This window comes from Fonsecaea monophora (assembly GCF_001642475.1).
Source record: "Fonsecaea monophora strain CBS 269.37 chromosome Unknown Scaff153, whole genome shotgun sequence".
Taxonomy (NCBI): domain Eukaryota; kingdom Fungi; phylum Ascomycota; class Eurotiomycetes; order Chaetothyriales; family Herpotrichiellaceae; genus Fonsecaea; species Fonsecaea monophora.
In genome coordinates this window covers 21,999-46,853 of record NW_019174084.1, presented here as the reverse complement: position 1 = coordinate 46,853, position 24,855 = coordinate 21,999, and the positions used below count along the sequence as shown (strand labels likewise).

At 52.7% G+C, this 24,855-nt stretch overlaps 9 protein-coding genes across 9 annotated transcripts; 5 read left to right on the top strand and 4 right to left on the bottom strand.

Moving 5' to 3' along the window:
* Positions 1-646: 646 nt before the first annotated feature.
* On the bottom strand, positions 647-3,085 carry AYO21_11316 (hypothetical protein; the record flags this gene model as incomplete). The annotated part of the gene is made up of 1 exon (XM_022661212.1): positions 647-3,085. One exon carries the CDS (start codon positions 3,083-3,085, stop codon positions 647-649), a length of 2,439 nt encoding a protein of 812 aa, XP_022506486.1.
* Positions 3,086-4,171: 1,086 nt separating this feature from the next.
* AYO21_11315 (orotidine 5'-phosphate decarboxylase) lies at positions 4,172-5,115 on the top strand (the record flags this gene model as incomplete). The annotated part of the gene is made up of 2 exons (XM_022661211.1): positions 4,172-4,328; positions 4,451-5,115. 2 exons carry the CDS (start codon positions 4,172-4,174, stop codon positions 5,113-5,115), a joined length of 822 nt encoding a protein of 273 aa, XP_022506485.1.
* Positions 5,116-6,727: 1,612 nt separating this feature from the next.
* AYO21_11314 (hypothetical protein) lies at positions 6,728-10,246 on the top strand (the record flags this gene model as incomplete). Its single annotated transcript, XM_022661210.1, has 1 exon — positions 6,728-10,246. One exon carries the CDS (start codon positions 6,728-6,730, stop codon positions 10,244-10,246), a length of 3,519 nt encoding a protein of 1,172 aa, XP_022506484.1.
* A 1,339-nt stretch (positions 10,247-11,585) lies between these two features.
* Positions 11,586-13,184, bottom strand: AYO21_11313 (hypothetical protein; the record flags this gene model as incomplete). Its single annotated transcript, XM_022661209.1, has 3 exons — positions 11,586-12,361; positions 12,418-12,685; positions 12,744-13,184. 3 exons carry the CDS (start codon positions 13,182-13,184, stop codon positions 11,586-11,588), a joined length of 1,485 nt encoding a protein of 494 aa, XP_022506483.1.
* A 1,196-nt stretch (positions 13,185-14,380) lies between these two features.
* On the top strand, positions 14,381-15,211 carry AYO21_11312 (hypothetical protein; the record flags this gene model as incomplete). The annotated part of the gene is made up of 1 exon (XM_022661208.1): positions 14,381-15,211. One exon carries the CDS (start codon positions 14,381-14,383, stop codon positions 15,209-15,211), a length of 831 nt encoding a protein of 276 aa, XP_022506482.1.
* A 185-nt stretch (positions 15,212-15,396) lies between these two features.
* Positions 15,397-16,323, bottom strand: AYO21_11311 (hypothetical protein; the record flags this gene model as incomplete). Its single annotated transcript, XM_022661207.1, has 1 exon — positions 15,397-16,323. One exon carries the CDS (start codon positions 16,321-16,323, stop codon positions 15,397-15,399), a length of 927 nt encoding a protein of 308 aa, XP_022506481.1.
* A 2,319-nt stretch (positions 16,324-18,642) lies between these two features.
* AYO21_11310 (hypothetical protein) lies at positions 18,643-19,196 on the top strand (the record flags this gene model as incomplete). Its single annotated transcript, XM_022661206.1, has 3 exons — positions 18,643-18,807; positions 18,923-19,009; positions 19,086-19,196. 3 exons carry the CDS (start codon positions 18,643-18,645, stop codon positions 19,194-19,196), a joined length of 363 nt encoding a protein of 120 aa, XP_022506480.1.
* A 668-nt stretch (positions 19,197-19,864) lies between these two features.
* Positions 19,865-20,913, bottom strand: AYO21_11309 (hypothetical protein; the record flags this gene model as incomplete). The annotated part of the gene is made up of 2 exons (XM_022661205.1): positions 19,865-20,820; positions 20,877-20,913. 2 exons carry the CDS (start codon positions 20,911-20,913, stop codon positions 19,865-19,867), a joined length of 993 nt encoding a protein of 330 aa, XP_022506479.1.
* Positions 20,914-21,276: 363 nt separating this feature from the next.
* AYO21_11308 (hypothetical protein) lies at positions 21,277-22,692 on the top strand (the record flags this gene model as incomplete). Its single annotated transcript, XM_022661204.1, has 2 exons — positions 21,277-21,411; positions 21,508-22,692. The coding sequence occupies 2 exons, from the start codon at positions 21,277-21,279 to the stop codon at positions 22,690-22,692; spliced, it is 1,320 nt and encodes a 439-aa protein (XP_022506478.1).
* Between the last annotated feature and the right edge of the window lie 2,163 nt (positions 22,693-24,855).

Sequence of the window (24,855 nt, the reverse complement as noted above, 5' to 3'; positions counted from 1 at the left end):
TAGTCCCGTGTGACAATCATTTATCTTACGTGTCTGACAAGTTCAATTGATGGACAGTAAGCCGCCATCTCCACCATGTTATCTTGTAAATATGTTTGTAATGACAACAATCAGCCCGCAACTGCCAGAATGTCAGGACAAAAAGCCTCAATAGAAACACCCAGTCATTTTGCAACCCGATCTCCCCTAGGAAAACCCAACAGGGCTGCGGCCCAACAAGCATGGAGAAACCGGTCAGAGAGAGAAAAGTACCCGACATATTCTATGGGGAACTTTTGATTTGGGCTTTTGGTTGCTCTCTCTGCTGAGGCTCCACGGCAGTTAAATGCCCTATATAACAAGAGAAAAAAGAGGCCGTCAACAAGGAAAACAACATGCAACTGACGGTTGCCCTGACACAAGGCTGAATGCCTTTTCCACCCAGTTCTCCATTATTTGCCTTCACGCCCCTGCGCTGATGCGCTGGTTTTCTTCGCCGACCATTGTATAGCCAAGTATAAGCTTGCAATCCCAATGCTTTTCTCTTTCCCGGACACAGTCCTTTGGGTATCTCGGTCGTTAGATGCCCACCCACAATAGGCGGGTCTTGTTCATGCACAAATGAAATTCGTCCCAATCATAACTCCCAATATCTTCTCAAAACGTCTTAAGCCTTTGGTTTGGTTGGAGACCCTTCCGAGTCATCTCCAGATTTGTCGTCGTTGGGTAACACCTTAACTCGACTGCCAATCTTGGCAGATCTGGTTTTGGAGCTCAAAGGAAGCTGGTACTTGATGACGCCTCTAACAATAAGATCAAAGGGATGTTGAAGCACTCTCTCCCAACGTGCACTGCCCCCGACTTCAGTCTTGTTGCCGGGTCTCGCAAGTCGGATCTCACCAACCGACGAAGTGTGGCTGTGTCGAACGGGAGACGCATCAAAGACCAACGGTGAATCGAAGACGAGAACCCTTCCCAGCAGCATTTTCTGTGTGCCTGACTCAGGGTCGTCAATTGGATCGGTCCCTTCGTCCACTCCATCGTCCGAATGCCATGGCGGCCAGTCGAAACCCTGGGTATCTGGCTGCTCTCGCTGAACCCATCGCAGCGCTCTTCTCTGGCCAGGCAAGTCCCAATTGGATGTGGTGCCCACGTAAGGGCTTTCGGCAAAGAGGTTAACATCCAGGTCATTTACCGTGATCGGGAAAAGATTCGTGTTGATAGCCAACACGTCCAGATCGAGCATGAGCTCCTGCTCCGATGCAAGCACATTCTGAATATGCTTGATGGAAACATCCATGAGCGGCCGATTGAGGGCCATCACAAACGTGGTGATGCCAACACAGACCAAGAGAATAACAAGACCCAGCAGAATACAACCGCTATATCCGCCGCACCAACTCCGGTCAGGGACATCGTTGTATTCGAAGTGCCGGAGGCTGGTGCTATGCGGGCGACGGCTGTGTCGCGTTCGGTTAATGCGAACCGATCCAAGAAGTGGTGCCCTCTCGTCATCAGCGACGGCATCCTCATAAGAATCAAAGGGTTCGCCTTTGCGCAAGATGCCTGGCACCCGTCCATTGGAGGTCCGGGGGCTATTTGGCCGAGAAAATCGTGAGGGATTGTTGGTCGTCGAGCGCGAGGGATTTGTCTTGTTTGCCTGAGTGAAAGGTGACTCTGTATCCAGGATAGAGGTGTGGTGGGGCCGTCCATGCCGACTGATGTGGTGATGACGGGGCGTTGAACTCGAGTTACGTTGGCTTCCCCGTCCTTCTGGCCCAGACTCGCCATCCAGGAGATTGTTGTAAGTGCTGCTCGAAAACTTCATACTCTTCCTCCCAGTTATCGCTTGACCGCCGGTACGAAGACCGTGTTTATTGCGGTTCCCAAATTGTTCTTGGCTGGCAAGAGATGTGGCACTGGGTGTTCGAGAATGATGCCGTGAGGGCCTGTTGTCTGGTGGGTTCGACTCGTAAACGAAAGTCTCATCTGAATCGGAGGAATCAGCTTCATCCACCGCACTAGCGACTTTGGCCTCGAACAGGTCGGCTTTGGAAGTGACTGTGCCAGCATGAAGCGAAGGAGCCTTGCGAGATTTCTTCTTCTCCTTTTTCGCCCGGATGGTTTCGGTGCTCGGTTTGGTCCTTACACTACCGTTACCATCCCTGCCCGAAGCACCTCGGTCCGGGCCCAGCAATTGAGGCATGGACGTAACAGTCTCTGTCTCAACGGTCATGGTCCGTGGGGGGTCGCCACTTGGTTTGGGTTTGGCGCCCGTGAGGCTGGTGAAGGAGCGCTTTGCTAAATCTGAAGCCGGTCGGGAACTGCTTGGAGCCCTTGACCTCCGACCGCTTTCTGTTTTGGCGACAGTGACTTTCGAAGGGCCATCCCCACCACTACCTTCACCATCTCTAACGGCCGGTGGATCAGGTCGCGGCTCAGGTCTCTGGTCAAGAGACGCGACATCCACCTTTGGCTCTAGCGATGAAGTCGAAATCGGACCAATTGCAGGAGTCGTGGGAGCGCTGTTTTCTGCCACCGTCTCAAGGGTAGTACTTGGTCCTCGACCTGATACTCTCGAGCTGGAATGAGTGCCATTTGGTTCGTGAGTGTCAGGTATCTGCATGGCGGCGGCTTGGTCAGGGTGAGAGACAGGTGCCAATCTTTTTAGCGAAGTATTGGATGGCGTCTGGTCTGAATCACTCCGTTTAATTGACGGGGCCCTTGTGCCAGTCTTCGAAGGCGGCGGGGACTTCAGTCGGGGCGACGTGGGCCATGACGGTGGGTTTTGACCTGCTTTCATTTGTCGTTCGGAAGGACGTCCGCCCTCGAGCACCGAATCAACACTAGGAGGTGGTAAATTAGGCCTCTGCGCAGACAGAGCTCGCTGGACAGCAGCCGCTGAAGGCACAGTTGATAGGTATCCGGCTGTGCCACTGTTCCGGGTCGGACTGAATTCCTGGCTTCCCTTGCGCGACCGCGAAAGTTGAGGAATGCTGGACACACTGCGAGAATTGCGCGCTGGAGATGTCTCGCGAGATGTTTTGGATTGCTCAAGTTGGCCAGGTCCCAATGCCGGAATGTTATCTGACGGCGCCTCTGACATGATTTGAATGATGTATTTGTTTGTTCTTTGCCGTAACACCTCCCCCCTAACTGCGACGTTCCTAAAGGGTTTACTCGACGGCTCGAGTCTGCGGGTTCATCGCGGCTAGACTGACCAGGATCAGGAGGGGGTGAATTGATGATGAGACCGTGGTAGAGGTTGACGCTTGTAAGAAAGGTGTAAAGAAATTCGCAGGGTGAGGGATAGTCAAAGTGAGCGGATCGTACGATGATCGTTCGACTGCTATGCTGGACGATTCATTGGGGAGGAATGGGCGAGAGAAACCCGAGCAGAGTTAAACCGTCTTGCTGACGGGACACAACAACGAATCCGAGTCGGGATTCGGGGGCAACGGCGAAATGGCGAGGCGGGTTTTGCTGGGGGAATAGATTGCGTGAGGTTCTAAGAGTTGGGAGGATGTAAATGGTGGTTAGAAACAGGGGAAAGAAAGAATAATGGGGATCGTAGGCCGCTGCAATAATGGACCAAACAGCAACGTAATGGTGAATGGGCAAATGGCGGATGGGAAAGGGAACGGGGAAGCGGTTACGAGTGGGCTTGCATCTGCACAGCGTCATCTTTGGGCCTTGCTACTGGGATGCAGCCTGCGCGCCCACCGTTGTCCAGATGTGGCTTCAATTGGTGGCTGACCCCCCATCCGCAGAGTTTTGGGCTTGGTCTAGGCTTCTAGGCTCCTAGACTCCGTGGCTCCCTCGGAGCTGCTGCACGGCTCTTTCTCAAACGTGGCATTTTCTGCTGGCGAGTTTTGCCTGGGTGCCTCCCGCTGCAGCCTCTGCCCTAGCGAAGCTTGGATTTCGCACCATCGGCCTCACCATCATCGTCGCTACCACCACTGTCCCCAGCACCACACCCACACTCTGACCATCAGCCTCGGAACTGGCTACTTTGGTCCAACCACATCTCTCGACCCTCAGTTTTGCATCCACCGCCTTCTACGGACCTGGCCTCCGGTACCTGTTGTGCCTGACCTGATGATTCCTTCGATCGCTTAAAACACGTTTATTTTTTCATTGACAGAAAAAAGACTTCCGACCGAGAAACGCCCCATGAACAGCACCCGCGGTTATGGCTTCTCAGAGTCACCTGCCCTACAGCCAGCGTGCTCAAAGACACCCGCATCCTCTCGTCCGGCGACTGTTTGAGATAGCCGAACGGAAAAAGACCAACGTTGTGCTGTCGGCAGACCTGACTACGACCGAGGAACTCTTGGCCATTGCTGACAGTAAGTGGATTAATTGATTCTCTGGACTCTGTATTCCACAACCCAAATTTGTCCCGCGTGCGATATCCCAAGTGAAGACACCGATTAAAGACGCGTCCTAACTCTGTCGTTTTGTCTCGTAGGTCTGGGCCCCCATATTGCTGTTCTCAAAACACACATCGACATTGTCTCAGACTTCGGCCCTGCTACAGTTGAAGGACTGGCCCAATTGGCGCAACGTCACGACTTTCTTCTGTTTGAGGACAGAAAGTTTGTTGACATTGGCAACACCGTCCAGAAGCAATATAGAGGGGGAGCGCTGCGGATTCACGAATGGGCCCATATCGTCAACGCTACGATGCTTCCTGGCGAGGGGATCATTCAGGCACTGGACCAATCCATCCGTGATGGTGGAATACGTGAACGAGGCATTCTAATTCTGGCCGAAATGACCTCAAAGGGGTCACTGGCAGTGGGCGAGTACACTCGAATATCGGTCGAGATTGCAAGAAAATACCCCCAAAGTGTCCTGGGCTTCGTGTCAACGAGGGAGTTATCCAGCCACTGCGCCGGCGCCACGCGGGATGAAGATTTCGTAGTGTTCACCACGGGTGTCAACATGTCCAGTAAAGGAGATGCGCTAGGTCAGCAATATCAAACACCTACAACAGCAATGGAGGGGGGGTCAGATTTTCTTATCGCCGGTAGAGGGATCTATGCTGCGACTGATCCGGTGAGTGCAGTCAAAGAGTATCAGCAGGCGGGCTGGGAGGCATATGAGCGTCGCGTAGGCTCAGCCAGTGGGTAAGCAAACGAGTAAGCACGCTGGCAGGGTTGGGCATCAATATGCCACCATCGGCAGAATGCACGACTCGACAGTTGCAACGTGGGCCTCTCAAATCAAAGTGGACAGCTCGCCAGGGACCCGAATCTGGCATTGAAATAGGTAAGGGTCCTGCAAGGGTCTGGGGGAGCATCATCTTTGGTGCTCGGACGTTGTCTGAGGGGCCAGAGATGTGTCCATCAGGAGGGATGAACGCATAATTGTTATTGCAAGCCTACCTACCACCAAACTCTCCGTACTTGTACTTGTATGTAGACCATTCACTCGGACCGTTGACAGACCGCTTCGGACCCCACCGCAACGCTATCCAGGGTATTGTTTTTTCCTTCCTTCCACCTCATAGACTCCGCAGGCTGAGGATCGGGAGGCATAAGCTTCAGCTCGTGCTGAAAGTATCGCGGGACCTGGGGCTGGACATGAAGGGGCAGTGTCTCGTCACGACCCAAGAATCCCCAGGGGTTATCTTCTCCAATGTTGCACAAGGGTAGAAATTGCACGGTTGTACGGAGCAAAATGATTTCGCGTAGAGGCCAGAAACAAATTGCTCAGAGACCAAAGCAGAAGACGGGGGTGGAGGGCTCTGAGGGAAGTCAGCTGCCCTCCCAGATCCCAGATTGTCGCACTGAGGATGACGATCCATGGCGGCGGCAGTGGAGCATAGACGCTAGTCCGGTTTGGGTCTTTGTTTATCCTTGGCACACGCCTCCCACCGCCTGGCACCTAGGACGCGTCTTGCACCTGGTATCCACGAAAAAAAAGCGTGTCATGGCCTTTGAGTCTTCTGTCCAAAGAAATGACCCGAAACTCGACCACGACATATCTTGCGATTCGTCCACTTACAACGCGCTTTCAGCACCTTTCATTGCAACTCTCTTACTTGCTTCCCAGCCGATCCGCGATTGGCACAACTTCCTTCCCAAGTCCTCGTCGCCACAAACATTAGTCGTCATCAGCGCCTGCTTCCCCTTGTGCAGCGCACGCGATCGCTTTGAGAATCTGAACCCTGAGAGGACAAATACACCACCGTTTGCGACCCGACCTCCCCGGCGACCAGAGAGGGATCAGCGAGCATCCTTTCTCCTCTATCTACGTCAAATAGTCAGCATACAACTCTTGCCGACTTCCTCCTACTTAGCTTCACTTCATCTCAACCTCTGACACTTTGTCCCCCCTTCATATCGCATTAACAGATATCCGCACCTCTCATCCTCATCCGAACTTGTCCTACCGCCCTCACTGTCCTGTTGAGCGAGATCATCTTCGCAGACCTCCGCTGAATATCGCTCTGCGGGACAATATCTCGTACTGCGCCAGAATATCCTATCGTTTCCAACTCCGCTACAACCGGCACCGACACACATGCCACAACCCATCCGTTGATATGCGAGGCCATCGGTAGATCTACCTAGGATCCGTCAACAACTTCTGGACAAGTTGCCTGCACCACAAGATTCGGGTCGCAAGGAGTGCTGTCTGAGTGCTGTCCTATTGGAACCTACAAGTTCATGGCAGACTCCTGGGAAGAGAATCAGTTTATAGTGCTGCGTTGAACCAGAGTGACTCCCGGCCAGCCATGATGGCCACATACTCTCCTCATCGTGAGGAGCACTCACCGAAGAGTGCCTTCTCACATTTCGACCCCCATTCTGCCATACGCGAGATACGCCGTTCACTATCTCGCTCACCTTCAAAAGGCTCAGAGTTTCGTCAACAGTCACTTCGATCCCCCGGACCTGGCAAATTACCATTCTCGCCTTCTCCGCTTTCACCATCGAGGATCGCGACCTCTGACAATTTTCTACATCTGGGTGGTATGAGCTCTCATCCGAATCGAAGTGCTTCTGCCCCGCGTTTCCCACGTCCTCCCCTTCGACGAACAAATCAATCTCATGGGGTGTCTCGCCTCCGCACTTCGCCTAGGAGTCCTACGAAACGAATCCTGACGGATGCCAGCGACAGTGGGAACTCATCCCCTATGCCACTTCGCAAGAGGACTTCGGCAGAAGCAGAGCGCGAACTGGCTTTGAAAAGTTTGACCGCTGGCGAGGAAAAGGAAAACGATAAATCCGTCAATGAACCCCTCAGCTGGAAGAGTATTCATACTCGCCAGGAGAAAAGACGAAGTGGTGGGATGTTGATCACAGCCGTTGCTCCTTTAAGTCCTATGAAAAGATCAGACGGCCCAAGGTCCGACGAAACACCAGGCTGCGAGAGTCCTTCAGCGAAGAGGAGAAGTCTCCACGGGCCAGGCCTCGATTTCAGCATATTCGAGTCTGATAGTTCGGAAAGTGGAATGTTCGGTGACAAACGAGCGCAAGATGATAACGATTGGTTTCTGAACAACTCTTTCTTGTCATCGTCACGATTTTCAACGATTCCAAAACGGTCCTCGTCTTTACGGAAGTCGACCATCCAGCAGAGACAGATTGACCGATCGAGCAATGTGAAATTCCAAAATGCCACGGAAGGGGACAAGTCTTGGTTAGACTTCACTCCAATAGCAAACCCCAAAAAGGAAATGCGCATGTCTCTGGATAACCACATGAATCCATTCCCAGGCGACAGTCCATTCCCAAGTTCAGGGAATCTCCTGAGCGCATCGATCCATCCAATGACTACGATGCAAACCGGCTCGTCCTATCAGCCTCGACATCCCCTTTCCCGCACCATGACCCAATCGTCATCTCAGCCTGATGAGCAAGATGATTCACCTACCCATGAACCGATGCACCGCCCAAACAGACCTCGTTCTCATGATTTCTCGAAATCCTTGCCGGTTGGCTCCTCTAGGCCAGTTCCATCTTCTGAAGACAATGAATTTTCCTCCCAAACCTCTTTCGCTACTCCAGGCAATTACAAATCTGCCAAACCCCTGCCGGCTGCTTTCATGTCGACTGGTCTCATCTCGAAGAAGAACCGCAATGTGGACGACCCGAATGCGGGCCTGCCCAAAGCCCATATGCCAGATACGCCCTGCAAAAAACAGCCAGCCATCTTTCAGAACGAGGAGAAATTCGCAAAGAGTGCTGTCAATAGGATCTCGCGGCAATCTTTCGGTGTCCCCCCCAGTCCCCTCGAAGGGGGCCACGGTCCTTCCAAGGTGTCGGCCTTTCCATTCTCCAAAAGTGTTGGCATATTTGGACGTCGACCCAGTCGACACAATTTGCTTCGAGATGGAAGTTTAACATCCATCGACCCCGAAGAGAAAGCGAACGGTCGCTCTCCACTAAGTCGGGCAAACAGCCAGTCAACCGACTCTGATTATCCCCCTACACCTACCAAACATTTGACAGAGCTTCACGATCGAAGTTCAGTTTCTCCATCACCACACCAACCAGCCTTGTCAACCAATCGAGTAATCGCTCCTCCTACCCACGTAACTCGTTTGTCAAGCAGTAAGTTGTCTCCTATTGTAGCATCGCCAGGATGCGTCGACCTGGACAGTGACAGCGTGATGGAAGATTCCCCGTCCGCCAACCTGAGACCAAAGTCGGCGCTGACTGTCGTCACCCTCCCGGATCCCGCTCTTTCCCAAGGCCGGACTTCGAAAGATCTCAGATATCCTCTCTCGACGAGGAGGACGATCTCGATTCCGACAATCCCTCCCCCTGCTTTGGAACGTGCTAAGAGAACATCTGTGCCTCCAGTAAGCCCAAGGATTGAAAAGACAGATCGCGGGTCTCCTCACACGCCTCTCGACAGCTTCTTTCCCCCCGACCCAAGTGGCCTAACCATTTCAGGACGCGCTGAACGTCCGCCAACAAGGCAGAATAACATGGCACCTATCATTCCAGCAACACCAACTGGGCCACGAGAATACTTTTCGAATTTCTCCAACCGTCCAAGCTTGAACCTCACCTCATCGGACGCCACGAACATCGACAGTAGCTTGACGTCAAGGTTTGATAAGGTTGACCTTATTGGCTCTGGAGAGTTCTCGCAAGTCTATCGAGTCGCGCAACCCCCGGAGACATCGCCATTCCATAAGATCTATTCCGTGTCGACCAGCCGTCCATCCTCGAGAAGTTCTATCCCCGAGAAGGTTTGGGCAGTGAAGAGATCCCGGGATCCTTATACTGGTGCTCGAGATCGCCAGAGAAAAATCCACGAGGTGGATGTGCTCAAGGCCTTGGGTCATTCAGATCACATTGTGACCTTTGTCGACAGCTGGGAAGAAAACGGCCATCTGTACATTCAGACAGAATTCTGCGAAGAGGGTACACTTGACGTCTTCCTTGCACAGGTTGGCCTGAAAGCAAGGTTAGACGATTTCCGCATCTGGAAGATCCTTCTTGAGCTGGCAATAGTAAGTGTGGAGAACCCCATCACTCTTGTCCAATCTAACAGCGACCAGGGTATAAAACACATACACGACTCGGGATTCATCCATCTCGACCTCAAGCCCGCGAACATCCTCATCACATTTGAGGGTGTTCTCAAGATTGCGGACTTCGGTATGGCAACCCGCTGGCCAGCAAAGGCTGGCATCGAAGGCGAAGGAGACCGCGAGTACATCGGACCGGAGATTCTGATGGGTCGATACGATAAACCTGCTGACATATTTGCACTTGGTCTGATCATGCTCGAGACGGCTGGAAATGTCGAACTCCCAGACAACGGGGTATCCTGGCAGAAGCTGCGAAATGGTGATATGAGCGATGTTCCAAGCTTGACATGGAGTTCTGGAACGAGCGGGATTCTAAGAGACTCGTCCGGTAACCCGATCTCTAGAGAGAGTTCCTTTCAATTCCTCCCGGACAGCGACCAGCACGATGTGGAAGTGATGGACGGTGATGATTTCGAGCCGACTGTCGCCCGGCCTCACCCAAAGCCCTCACGGTTTGAGCGAAGCGGCGAACTGGTCGATCCACCTCAGTTTATGGTGGATCCCTCTCACGAACAAGCTCTCGACCGAATCGTGCGCTGGATGATATCTCCAGACCCAAGCGACCGTCCTATTGCCGACGAGCTGCTCAACACCGAAGGTGTGAGGTGGGCGGAAACGAGGCGGCGTGCAGGAGCGACCGTCTTTGAAGGTAATTGGGGACCTGCCGACGAGGTTCTCGCTGAAGATGCGGAAATGATCGATGTGTAAAGCCATCTACTTAACCAGGTGAATTCTGATCCCTGGATAACCAAACACGATTCGTTTTGGACACGCGAGGGCTTCTCAGAAAGTTATTTGAGACAGACAGAGGATGCATTGTTACTGGTGGATTTCTGTTTTTTTGTTACGATCGAAACGACATTCCAGCAATTACCCCAGCATGTTGTTATGGTTTAGAGACCAGTTTTCGATCGTTTTGTACACCAGAGCAGGCAAGCAGGATTTGGTTGGTATCGGACCGGTATGGAGTGTTTTGTCATCTGACACAAGGTTTTGATTTCGACTTCGACATGGACATGGACATCATGTCGACCACGATCATTCGCCAGGCAAGGACTATTAGCCCTAGGGTTTAAGGGAAAGAGAAAGGTGGGGTAGGGACGGATTCTTCGAATACTTTTTCTGGTTTTGGGAAGAAATGATATGGAACTCGGGAAGGAAGCTCGACAACTGCCGAAACAGACAGACGATGGCATGTTGAGGGACATCAGACGGAAAGACAGCAACGTGCTGCTTGTTTTTGCCACTCGTCGCCGAGAATTAGAAGTCATTGTGGGAAAAGGACATTGAAATGGCCACACAATAGATAGCAGAGCTGCAGGAAGTATTCCTTAAGTATACGACTGCCAGCATATCCAAAATGGAAAAAAAGTTGAATGATTACATGGCCCCTGAGGGAGAAGAAAAGTAGATTGCAATTCAAGCCAGAGAACTTCGTCCTTGTGGTTTGCCAGAAGAGAAAATAAGAAGAGAGAACGAGGGATATACCACCCGACAAGTGAAATGACATAGACTACTAGAGACTCTGCCAAAGAAACTACAGCGCAGCACGGAGGAAGGACTTGGAAGGGAAACTCGAGTGATAGTTAATGCCTTATAGGGTTACCTAGATAAGTAAAGGTACATTGCAGTAGATACATACGCACACATACATACATACATGCAGACTAGCAACCAGCAACCAGAAAATAGCAACCAGCTTCCATTACAGTGTCTGTCCGTCCGTCTGCGAGACACGGACACTTCCTAAATGCCTGCCTGACTTGTCTCAGATTTCGCCATGAGGGATATATATGCTTCGCAAATAGAACACAAAAACAGGGGGGAAAAAAAAATATGGGTCCTGCAAGGGAGTGGGTGAGTGTAGGAGTATTGGAGTCGGTCCTCATATATCTTCTCTCAGGATTGATCGGCACAGAGTTCGCATCAATGCAAGAGATCAGGGCAATGTCGCGGCGTCTTCCCCCTTGTGAGTGTCTGTCTGTCTGTCTGTCTGTCTGTCTGTCTGCACGAAGGAGAAGATGCGTCAGTGGGAGGAAGGAGTGGATCAGCCTCTCTTCTCGTCGGCGGTGCCGTGGCTCAGGATCTTTCTCCGTTCCTCGGGTTTGAGTTGTCCGTTGATATCCTTGGGCATTTGCACCATCCAGTTCGGCGGCGTCATGCCGGTTTGTTCCTGGATCGTGGTGAGCAGTGGAGGCAGGGACTGCATGATGTTCTTGATCGGCGCGATGCCTTGTTCCATGGCGCCACTGCCGTCGCCGTTGCCCGTATTCCACACCGTGATCTTGGGCTGGAGACCTTGGATGGCCTTTGCGTTGGCCAAGGCAAGCTTCTCGTAGACGTTCTCCTTCAGCATCATGTATTGAAGCAGGCCCTGAGGTCCGCCGAATGCGTCAGCCAACTCCCGGTACGCTTCCGCCTGAGCCTTGGTGGCTTCGGCTTCACGCATCCTGGCATGGTACATGGCGTCGGCCTCTTTCGTCTGGCGTTCGACGCTGGCTTGAATTTGACGTTGCTGCTTGAACAACTGGGCGTCGGCATCCTGCTTTTCCGCGTAGGCCTTGGCATCTGCTTCCTTGGATGCTCTGTAGAGGTCTGCGTCGGCCTCTTGTTGGGTCGTCTCCTTCGAGATTTGGGCTCGTACGAGGTCTTTGGCGCGAAGACGTTCAAGCTCCGTAGCCGCCTTTTTCATCTCGACCTCTTTCTGCAGTTCAGAATCGCGGGCTTCGGCGGCTCTGCGGGCTTGGATCTGATTGATTTGAATGGTCATGTCCAGTTCGGTCTGCCGGTTGGTGAGCTCGGCGTCTGCTTGGGCCTTGTCGGCTGTAGTTCGTGTGTCAGCTTTTTGGTCGTGTTGTTGTAGAGCAGAGTCAACTCACCTCTCCGCTTGGTCTCGAGCACCGCCGTCTCTGCTTCAATCTTGGAGATTTCCTGCTTTGTATGACCACGTTTGGCAGCCTCGCCGATTTCGCCTCGCATGCGAGCTTCGGCCACATCGATACGGGCTTGATTGGACGCTCCTTCGTGGGCTTTGCGAGAGAGAAAAGCAAAGTACTCGGAGCCTGGTGTGTCTTGAAGTTCCTTGACGTTGGCATTGTAGATGCGCAGACCAAACTGGTCCAACTCGTTCTGGACGTTCTCGATAACCTACAACCCCCGTCAGTGCTGTGATCAGTGGTCGCCATCAGATTCGAATTAGCGTTACCTTCTGCTTGAAGACCTGCCGCTCCTTGAAGATTTCCTCCATGGTCATGCTTGAGACAATGACACGGGTCTCGCCCTCAATGATGCCTTTCACGATGTCTTGGACATGGCCTCTCTGAGTCGGCACAATAGCCTGGCCAGGTTTCCGGCCGGCGGAAGGGGTGCCATCCGGGTTTCCGCTGAGGAGCAATGCATACTTCTTGAGAGCTTCTGGCTTGTTATCTGGGCCGATGGTGAAGACGGCAGGCAGGGCGAATTGGAGTTTTTCGATGGTCATGGCCTGCAGGTTGAGTGAGAAGTCAAAGGGCGAAACGGAGATCCGAGCGACGCGCTGCCATGGGTAGACAAGGGCTTTCTTGACAATCCGCACGTCGTCGACGCCGGCGCCGGTGACGACGAGGTACTCATTGGCGTTTGAGATATGATACCACATGCCGGGCATATGGGTGATCGAACTGGTGTATCAGGAAGATGGGCTGGTACTGTGGTAGGGGGCAGGCTGAAGTAAATGATGAAGGAAGATGGTGACACAGAGATGCAAGTAAGTGGTACAAGGACTTTGTCACAGAGGGTTTTGTTTGGCCAGGGCAAGGAGAGAAGGAACAGGCTGATTGAACGAAGGCGAGAAGCAGGAATAAATACTGAGGACCATCATTGTAGAGACCACAGATCTGCGCAGATTGGTCCATGTTTGCTATTGCATGATCCTGCTCAAACATCAAGACCGAGGCTGTACCTGGTCCATAGGCAGGATCCATCCAGTCTGCCATGTACCGCCCTAGGCTCTGTGTAGTGTTGGCATTTTCTTCTGAAGTGGTCCTAAAGTTCAATGCAGGTGGAGGTATGAGGCAGAAGCGGAAGAGCAGGGGATCTTGGATGGTTGTCACGAGGACTGAATGCCGTTGCGCAGTGGTTTAATGGTGAACTAATCATATGCGAATACGCGGCAAGAGTGGAGGGGGCCATATGAACGGATGAGTCAAGGCAGACCGGATGTTTGTTTGAGATACCTTGTAGATGATACCAAGTACCAAGTAGTAGCATGATGGGAGGGGGCGTGGAGGTGGAGGTGGTTGTGACACGGCGTTGTCTGGGCGCAGGCGCAGGCAGAGCAAGCGAACTACCTGGTTGCTTGGTTGCTTGGTCAGTTTCATCCAATGTGGTGAGGCTTTTCTGTCTTCATCCTCAAGCTACCCCCACAAGTCTGCCTGATCGCCAGACTTTGGCCCCAAAAGCATGTTAGTTGCCCGCCTCTTAGGAAGCTCCCCCTCGCCTTCTAGAAGACAACGGTTGCGTTCTCGCTAATGCCGGGCATCCGTTTTTGACTTCCACCAACTATATCCGCAAACCAGCGCTCACCGGTCAGTGCCGCTCGAAATAGCCCAAGTCGGCAACCGGCATCGCATTCCTCCTCGAGCGAATTTACTGTCTCTGGGCAGTGACGATGAGGCTGATCTTGAATGCTAGCACATCCTCCGTGTGACTCGGTTCCTTGTCCTCGGTATACCGATTACTCACTTGCTCGCTCTCCCGCTCTCTCCCTCTCTGAAAGAACGTGCCCTCTACTGCCGACCGAGACTACTGAGACTCCCCAGATTCATTTGACCTCAATCTTGTGAAGACTGTCCTCCTACAGGCATGTCTAAAGCGCCCTTCGACCGAGATCTCCATGATCGCATCCCTACCTATGAAGAGGCAGTCGCTGTCTCACCCTATGCATCAGACCAGGACCCAAGACTGAGACCAGCGTCGAGCACATCTTTGATCCGACAGGAACGTACGCGACGTATCTACGAGCTAGTCGTAGAGTCTCTCATCCCCTGTTTTGCAACCCATGTATCCAACTTATGCAACCACCTCACCATCGTTGTCGTCCCAGCTGACATGCTGAGGTCGACGGGAACTCTGACCCAACAGAACGTCGTTTCACCCTCATTGCCCAGTCACCAGACTACGGGGGTCATCATAGTCCTGGCTGGGAGTGAGAACCACTCCTCCTTCTGGACGCAGCAAGCAGTGATCGAAGAATTGGATCTCATGCTTAGGAGGGAGCTGTCCAATCCATCCACAACCAAGGAGACACTATCTGAGCGTCTGGATGAGAAACCTCAACCTCAATTCCAACCTCAGTTCCAAGTCCAACCAGCATCAGGAGCTTCGTTACCACCCCGACCCACCAAGTCATCCTGGTTTAAGCGTGCCTTTGTTCTCCCTGGGCCAGAACACGATCCGACCGGTGAGACGGGCAAATGGAATCTTGGATGGCGCAGTCCCGAGTCGGCGGAATCGAGCATCGGCGACAGTAATTCAATGTCCAGAAGACGCGAAGGGAACAGAACACTCCAGACAGACGAGGTGGCCGTGCAGACAAGGTTACAGGATGTGAGTTTTCGAACAGAGAACGAAATGGGGCTTTTGGAGACCACCACAGTTAAGTGCATATGGATAGAAATCGAGGTTGGCATATAAGCACTGTCTCGAGTATAAAACCATTAATAGACAGAACAGATCTTAAACCGTGGCTCTGGCCTTCAGCCAATAGGAAATTCGTAAACCGAGCTTCTCACTCTTTGTGTGCATAACTTTTTTTTATTATTTCAGATATTCGCCCTCGGGGACAACGGCTTGGAAGATTGCCCTCGCTTGTCGGCGAGTCATGGCACAAACACAGTCCTCTCCTTCTTCGCCGCCCACGCCGCCTCGGCTTCCTCCAATTTCCTCACCTTCAAGTCCATATCGGGTAGCTGGGCCACGGCTGCTAGCAGTCCCGGCAGCTCCTTTGCGTACTGCGACATGGCCCATGAGCCTGGGCCGGTGCCTCGCAGCGTGATGTTCTTACTCCGCAGGATGTCGCCGGGCAAGGCTATGTCGTTGCCGGCAACGGTGCCGATCTGGATAAACTGCGTGGGGACGGTGGATTTGAGCTGGGCGAAGAGTGCGGCCACGGCGGGACCGTAGAGATAGTCGAGGATCAGGTCCACGTCGGTCAGGGTCGAGAAATCCGTCTGGCCGGGATCGTTGGCCAGGACGATACGCTCGTCCAGGTCGGCGATCGCGGCCATCTCCTTTGCGTTTCTCGCCACTCCGACAATCTTCCTGGCGCCTTTGACCCGCGCGAATTGGACCGCGACTTTGGCGCTGATTGCTGTGACCCCCACAATCACCACGGTAAAACTTTTGGGTAAGGGCGGGTCGATGCGGGCGGCGAAGGCCATCCAGCTCGACATTCCCGGGTTTGTCAGTCCAGCAATCGTGACCGGATCGGCACCTTCGGGAAGCGGCGTTGTGTTGGCCTTGGGCACCGTAATGGATTCGGCAAACGCACCGCCCGTCATGATGCTGCTGAAGTACACGCGTTGGCCATCAGGTGTCTCTCCGACACCGTCGGCGCCGGGGATGTAGGGCGTGGGCGTGTTTTTGGTGGTGTAGTGTCCACCCGTGGCTTGCAGACGGATGAGTTGATGAAGGCCACTGGCGAGGACCTTGAGAGTGACGGTGTCGGCGGACGACGGTGAAGGGTCAGGGTAGGATGAGGTGAATTGAGGGGAAGAGCCCCAGGAAGACACTGTTATGGCACGCATATTCTTGGGCTGGACGCTGGTGGGTTTGGTATAGATTTGAGACTTTTGCTGGTGGTAGTCCGTGTTCGTTGTCCAGGCGGGCGAGGGGTGAGGGGCGGCGGGCGGTTGCTGAGTGTACGAGGTATGTGTTGTGAACAAGAAACCACCAACGAGGCCGGGGAGATATTGTTCACTTATACCATTGTATCCTATCCAGCATGTTCCTAGATACTTGCCAAGAGATTCGCTGTCTGCGTAAATCTTTGATCATCAAGTCTAGAGAATAGCGATGGTTCACCGCGTTCCGCGATTCGACCAAGTTCGCGGGTATGATGCAAGTCATGAGCCATCCACCCCCATCTTAGGTAATTTGCAACAATCTTGTCAAGGGGACCCGGGGCCATGATAGGCCAGCTCGGTGCCGGCCGCTGGAAACGGAATCCATCCTCCACGTGCAGACTGGCGGGTTGCTGAATATGGCGCAGGCGCCTTTGTCATCAGCGGAACGACATCCTGGTGGGTGCCTGATGTGCCGGGATCGTGATTGATGAGCATCTAGTATCTTGAGGACATGAGGACGGCGGCAGCCAGGGAGGTAAAGGGTTTCGGTGGTGGGGGGACCGATACCAGACCGCGGGTCTGCTGTCCCGTATGAAATTTTCGATGGGAGTGGTTTACACTGCCCCGTCGCGGATATAACTCTTAAGTAGGTTATCTGCCCTTAGATTAGTATCAAACTTATAGATACGTAGTAGCTGGGATTTACCGGTGGTTCGCTTCAATAGAGATAAGGTATAACTATAACGTAGTATAGATGAGTACAAACTACCTCAGGTGGGCTTCACATACTGCTTTGATTCATTTCCAGGGTTGGTGAAAGGGTCGACACTCTCTTCAGTGTCTGACCAGACCTTTGCTGTGGACGGCCTTCGAGCCAGGAAAGTCAGGTAGGCTTTCGTCCGCTGATCGATGCGATCAGGGTACTCCATACTATCAACGCTTTCGTGGCAACAGCCTCGTAAACCAATGGTCTAATTAGTCCTCTTGGAGTCCATCCTCATGAGGCCGCCGGTCTCAATGCCTGATGTCATCATGTCAATTGTGCACCCGATACATCCCTGAATCACGGTGCTTCGAAACCATAGATCTTGATCAATTAGCCTCAGCATGGCTGCCTCGACAGTGCGTACAGGAAGCGTGTCCTCGAACCTATTTAGCCAGTCATCCTGGATCCATTAGAGGCTTAAGAAAGCAGACGCATACTCCCAGTACCTGCGATACCAACTAGCAATTTGCCAGCCGATGATCGATACACGAAAATCCCTGCCCTGCGTTGTACCATCCTGCACTGTGTTGACAATGATATTCTTTCGCTGAGCATCCGAGTGAATGAATGATCGTCAAGCGCTGAGGCCAGATGCACCTCGAAGAATCCTGCCAAAGATGGATTTCTTCTATTCATCAGCGAAATTGCTCGCTCGCGATCTTTTCGCCAGGCCAATGATCATCTCGCGTCCTGGGTGAACGGCCCAGTAATTGTTGGGTCACCATCTGAATCCCAAAATAGATGATAGGGGACCGGCCCTCGATGGATACTACCAAAGAATCCAGACGACGGCAAAGAGTGGAGTGATTCAAAAATCTCCCTCAGCCCGTCAAGGATTTGTGCTTTGTCCATCTCTCCTAGTGTTGGCCATAACTCATTCAGTGGGATACGTCCATGACAATGAAGAAAGAGGCATTAGCGCCATCCGAATGCCACATTACATAGAGGTTCGGAGCAGTGATGTGAGGGGCATTTCTCTCAAGGAAGAGCAGATTCTCTCCCTCCAATTCACTCTGGTACTTTACATGATCGCATATGGACCGATCACAGCCACTTTGCGAACTGAGAACGGTTCGTTCCTGTGAATGACGTTTGGGAAATTGCGAATTTGGCCTTCGCTCGGTAGAGGAGCAGGTAGGCTCTCTGAGTCCCGTTGGAACAGGATGTTCGCTTTGCGGTCCGTCTAAACCTCAAGTGAATGACCGACAGATGGAAACGATGGCGTCTTGGTACCAGCGACCACCCCGTGATCCCCGTGACCCTCGTGACCCCCTGAGCCCCTGCCAAGTCGTGCCAAGAAGACGTTGCACAGGAGACATTCGACGTCATCGTGCCTAATGCCTGATGCTTCATGCCTCAGGTGGTCGTGTCACAGCCTCTTCCCCACTTGTTCACATCTCTGGAGCCTGCACTACTCGTCTCGTCGCGTTGACCGAGTAAACAAAGCCTTTCACACTGGTATACTTCCCAGATTCCCAGAGCCCACACCTTAAAAAAAACATAGGACGAACAATATGCCGCCCTCTCAAATCCAGATCGCAACCTCGTCGCTTCAGCGGTTGCTGAAGGAAGAAGCCTCTTACTACAAGGAGCAGGAGCAGCAAGAAGCACGGATTTACAAGCTGGAGACCGAAGCTAACGGGAGTGATGAGAACCATGACTTTAAACTCAGACAAGAGGTGTGTCCATTTACCGCGCGTATCCATGCAGCCGCGAAAAAAATTGATCGGCAAACTCATGATCATTTTTGCTGCTCAGTGACAAGGCTGACCACTCCCGGACTGTTCCCCACAGCGCAAAGCACTCGAAGAAACCAAGATAGTGATCCCGACGCTGCGCGATCGCATCACAAACGCGAGAGAAAAGCTCGAGAACCTCCTGGTGAGTCTCCAATACTTGTCGGGCAGTATATGCCATGAGATTTGGCTGACGGCCGGGTGTCTTTCGTGGCGTGTAGGATACAGCTACAAACGAAGATGAACGAAATGCTGCGGTTGAAGTGCTCAAGGCGGCAAAGGAAGCGCAGAAGGATGATCCAATTGCTGGGGAGGAGAGGACCATGTCGTGATCTACAGTGTCGTTCCCTCCAAGACCCCGAGGACGAGGCATGACGACGAGAACGAAATGCGAATACGACGAGGCTACTTAAAAGCGCACTGCAGTATGATCGAGACCTTAAGTTCGACGATCGAATGATATGAGCATTGGAGCATCACTTTCACCACTACCTTTCAAACGGAACAAGTCTCTCATGTTTCCTGGACATAAGACACAGTAGGCCTGATGCCTGCTTCTTGACTTTCAATTCTGAAGCGTAGTCGGCCTCCAGCAGTCAGAGCACGCGAGATTGCCGGACTGCTCGTGGATGTTGATCTAATGGCACCTAACCACCAGGTAGCAGGATATTGAAAGGCTTACTGAACCCTTGAATCCTCGCTTGCTGCATAATTCCAAGATCGTCATCGGGTGATGGTGCTCTCGCGGCTAGTTTCATAGCAGCGCGAGCATCTTCGTCATCACTGCCAGACCCAGATATAGGTCTAGTGATTGTACAGGGAATGCTCCAGCTGCGAAGTTGGTCGAGGACCAGTTCCGGGACGCATTCAAGCCAGAATCCTTCTCGAGCCTGAAGACAAATGTTGTTGATCGCGGTCCCTGTATACCTGCTTGGCAGATGCGAGACCTTTTGTGTCTGCACCTGCAACGGCTTGCTGGCGAATAGTCCTTGCAACTCGGCTAGGTCGTGTCCATGTCGTCTGTAGCGTTCTCAAGAGATGTGCCTGCGGCGTCCTTGACACTGCCGGCGCCCGCGAAAGACAACCCTGCGTTTCCATGCATATCAACGTCCTCGTCGGCCCGCTGCGGCGTAGCGCCTCCTCCGGTACCAGGTCCATCCAGCGGATTCGACCGAGGTGTCAGCACGCCGCTTCCTCTGAGCCCAGCTGGCAAGGGCGTTGGCGCGTCATCTATAGGTCTGGGTGTCCCAACCGTAGACAGCCCGTCTCTTTCTCTCTCCCCTTCGTCGCCCTCTCTCTCCCGCTCTTGGTCTGCGTCATCCTTTTCGCCATCTGGGTCTGGCTCTTTCTCGTCTCTAATCACCCTCCGCAGCCTCGTTCCCTCGTGCATGACTCGTTCAAACTGCTCCCTTCTCTCGGCCCAAGCGACCTTCAACTCCGTGCTTTCACGTTCCAACTCCTCGATCTCGGCCTTGAGTTTTTCGAGATTCACATGTTGTTCGGCTCTCGTGACTTTCAATTTTTCATCTCGGGTGATCTTTTCCGCTAGCACATCATAGGTTTTTCGAACCGCTAGAGTCTTCTGCGCCTCATCAAGTTGCACCCTCAGATGTGACAGGTTCTCCCGCACATCATTGGCAGTTTGTTCAATCTTGAGCTTTTCAGAGGCATAGCGGTCGCGCTCGCGGGTGTTTGCAGCGCGGAGGAATCCTGTGCGGGCGATGGCGGATTCGAAGGCTGCGAAGTCGAGGATCACGTCCTCGCGAAAGCGTGTCAAGGATTGGAGGAAGTTCTCGTGTTCGTCCCCAGGCAGTTCTGCGGTCGCTGCGTCGTCGTCTGACGGGCTTGGTCGCGACAGGAAAGAGGTTATAGGAGTAGTGGGGGCAAGAAGGCGTTTAGATACCCGTTTGAAGGGCCGCTCTTCGATACCCAGAAGCCGCGTCGCATGGAGTTTGTCTGCAAGACGTAGTCAGAGCTTTGGTGCTTGTTGAGCTGGCAACACACATCCTTACCTTCCTCAGCTTGGTCTAAAACTGTAAAAATCGCCATACTCTTTTATTCTTGGAAAGTCTTCGGTATCGTGGTTGTAGACTAAAGCCGTGTTCGTCGCCTTTTGGTTCAAACAAGTGGTGAATGGAGAGTGGTCAAGGGAGCACGTGAGGCTGAACGACGCCGCATGCGGAAACTGCAAGGCTGTCACTTGAGCCGAAGTTGCGCTTGTTCCGACCCCACGGTTCACTCGTTGTGCTCTGTTACAGGGTAAGAAGGACTTCAGCTCACAGTCACATCTGTGACATACTCGGTGACATGATATAGACGTCCCTTGCCCTCCATCTTTCGCATGTCCTTCTTCTTCCACGTCACCGAGGACTGGCCAGCTCCACACTAGCTGACCACGGATCGGCCATCACCATGCCTGTCGACAGCCTTCTTGACATGGCCCGCCGGGCCTGTGTCCGCAACGTGCACCGGATAACAGACATTGGTGATATCGACTATGACCTGATTCGACCCATACTGCTCAAGATTGAGAGCCCTGAGAAACTGGTAAGTCCCGCCCTGCACATTCAGTTGTGTGTGTCCCAGACCTCCACCCCCATATAGTTCTTGAGGCGTGTGAACGTACTGATCAGCCACCTGTAGCACCAACTCGAGCTCTCGTCTCCGCAAATCATCGGTCACGACGCCGAGATCTGGCTCAACTTCATCAAGCGAGACATTCCCGACTGGGATCTGAAGCGCCATGAACCGTCCAACCCGAAGAACTGGTACAAAGTGTACAAGAAGCTGAAGGCAGAGGCAACTAAGGATTCCTCCAACGACGAAGCTATGTTGAAAGCCGCGTTGGCGGATATTCAAAAGGGCAAAGAGCAGAACACAGCGGTGATTGCAAGCACTGCCCTCAGTGCGGGCCTACTTTCGAGCAGCAATGCTTCTGGGCCTTCGCGAAGAGCCAGGATTCAGTGGAACTATATATCGGGCAAGACGGGCGCGAAGGGCTCCAGTAAAATGACCTTGATGGAGAAGATTCGCAAGGAAGCCAGGGATGCAAAAGCAGGCAAAATGAACCGACCGATGCACGAGCTACAGAAGAAGCAGACGGGGGTGGTTAAAGCGCCGGCGCAATTCGTTGAGGAGGTGAAGAAGATGAAGATCGTGCAGGCGACCGAGGCCAAGAAGGCTCTGAGTCCGCCGCTCAAAAGACCCGTGTCGGGGACTGGCGCATCTGGTAATGCGGGAATATCGAGGCCGCTGATGTTTGCTCCCTCCACGCAGATACCGAAACCGAGACCTCAGCCTGCCGTTGCCGGTGGTGGAAAGCCATATGATCTGACGAGCGACAGAGAGTCAAGATTACGGGCTTTGAAGTCGGGAAGACCAATCAGCAGGGTCGATCCGGAAACGTACGAGATTTCTCAAGCCCAAGCCTCGACCTCGAATTCAGCGAGGGACTTACAGTCTCCGCTTAATAGTGCACAGCTGAATTCTCAAAAGCGAAAGAACGGGACAGTCCCTGGAAATTCGCGAGGAGTTGAGGATACAAATGGCAGCTTGACCCTCGATTTCCTCGAAGACTCGGATGGTGATGACATCCAGGACCAGCCACGAAGAACACGAGAGTCGGTAGAGAACAAAGTCGAAACGCCGCGGAAGCTACTGAAGCCGAACAATGCCCTTGCCAGCGAACTCCCGCCCCGTTCGAGGAGCCCGCTGAAGCTCTCCCCGGCACCGGGATCTCGGCCATTGGGTTCGCAATCGGTGAAAAGAAAATACGAAGCACCAAACCTCTTTTACACAGCCCCCAATAAACGACCCAAACCAGTATGATGGGGTGTGCGTGATTGATTAGAACGATGACGATAGAATTTGAAGACTGAAGACCGGACATTACAACTGCGAAGAGGCAAGTACTAACCAGGTTGGGACATCATATTTCGGGAAGAGAAGAAGAGGCACGGCACCAATCTGGAATTGAATATTCGAGCAGCAACACCAAACACATCTTTACGCGGGCATTGCGTTCTTGTGCCTATCAATGTCATCAATGTCACCAACATGATATGTGGATATGTGAATACTTATGTTGGTACCTAGGTAGGCGGCACCTTCGAGTAGATACGTGGCGATATACGATATACGGGGCACGAGGTACCCTGACTGGACCGAGATGAGCTGAAATGAAATGAGATGAAATGAGATCCTTTTTTTCTTAGTTTCTCGTCTTTGTTTTTGTGTATCTCTTTGTCATTGTCAAACTGCAAACTGACTGCCCTATCCTTGTGGCGATTTTGTCTGGTCGCCTTGAGTTGGTTACGTTTCGTTTCATCCCATCCCGTGTCAAATAGTGTCAGTGCCAGAGATAGAGTCAATGTCTCAAGTCTCAAGTCTGAAGTCGATGCATGGGCCATGTGTGTCATGGTCGATGTCCATGGCTGGTTATTTCACTCCATGGCCTTCACGGCTCGTGCCACCTCACGCCCTTTGATCCTTCTTCATTGTGACTGACTTGCACATCCTCTCCGACGATCGCGCGACACTTTCTCATTCGCCGCCACCATCGCCCTCACCCGTCTGCCTTGTGAGAACACACACAGGCGTGCACACCCCTCGCCAACCCTGCCCTCTTCCACGCCGAGAGTGCTGTCGCCGTTACAGTCGCCGTCACCTCCCCCCTCTCAGCGCCAGCACCAAGTGTAACGTATTGCCAGCTTCGAGACCATAATCTTCGGCGGTTTTCTCGTCGGCCCTGTTTTCCACACGATAATATTCACTTAGCAGATTGCCCACACCGGCACTTCGGGGTAATATTGTATTGGAGATCCAGCTCAATGCAACCTGCCGATCCGACCCTGAATACTTCTCTCACTCACGCAACATGGTTTCCCCGTCTGGGAAAAAAGGAAAGGGAAAAGGAAGAGGAAAATAGAAGAATGTCAGAAGACGTACATCTGTTTTCCGCCGTAGATCAATCGCTGCTGGACGGGCGGGATGCCTTCTTTCTCCTCGACGCGCTCTTTGATCCGGTAGACCTGTTTCAATGCCGCAGGGACATCATCTGTCAGAACTTGTGATGATTTTGATTTAAAGCCGTCGCGACTTGTGATTTTCCATCTTGTCAGAGTTGCAGTCCACCTCTTTTCAGGATTCATATCCCTGCCTTCTGTTCTGCTCCCAGGTATGTGCATGTGTAGGTGGTCAAGGTAGTGAAGGTGGTGGAGAGCAGTCTCCGTCGAGGACTATGCTTTCGCACGCGAGAGAGGGATGACTGGATGGCAGGCGCACCTTGTAATCCGGCTCGATATCCAGCTCAATCTCCTTTCCCGTCAACGTGCGCACCCTGTTTTCACAAATGGTCCAGTCGTCAGTCTCGTCCTGTCATCCATCCTGTAACACCGTAGTAGAGGGTCCCGCCGCTAACGAGAAAGTTTCGTGTTCTAGGGAAAAGACAGAGGAGGGGAGGGAAGGGTTGTGCATTACTTGATCAGCATGTTTGCGTCGTGCGCGAGCCGCAACAGAAAGTCGGAATTCGAAAGGGAAACGAACAGACGCTGGCCTCGGAGGAAGTGGAAGTGGGGTTGTGGTTTTTGAGAATGTGACACAGACAGTGAGGGTATTCAAGGTCTTCGCCGCTAGAGAGAAACGAGTTATCAATGGCACGGGCGAAGAAAGAGCTTGGCTAAATGCGAGGACCGCCGGGGTGTTTGGAGGGTAGAAAGAGTTCAAGTGACTTGTTGATGAAGTGGGTGAGTGGGCGAGGCCGCAGCCTTACTGATAAAGATGGCGGGGCTCACCAGGCTGTTTGTTTACATAATCGATATCAATCCTCAGCCTTGCCTCCTCGCAACAAGAGACCAGACGGTGGGTGCAAACTGAAAGTAACAGGCTAATTCGCATTGTGACATCGCCAAGCACACAGAGGCTTCATACAGTAGGATACTCGCTTGAACGCCCCAGAATACAACAACCACAAACAAATGGGGGGGTATGTGA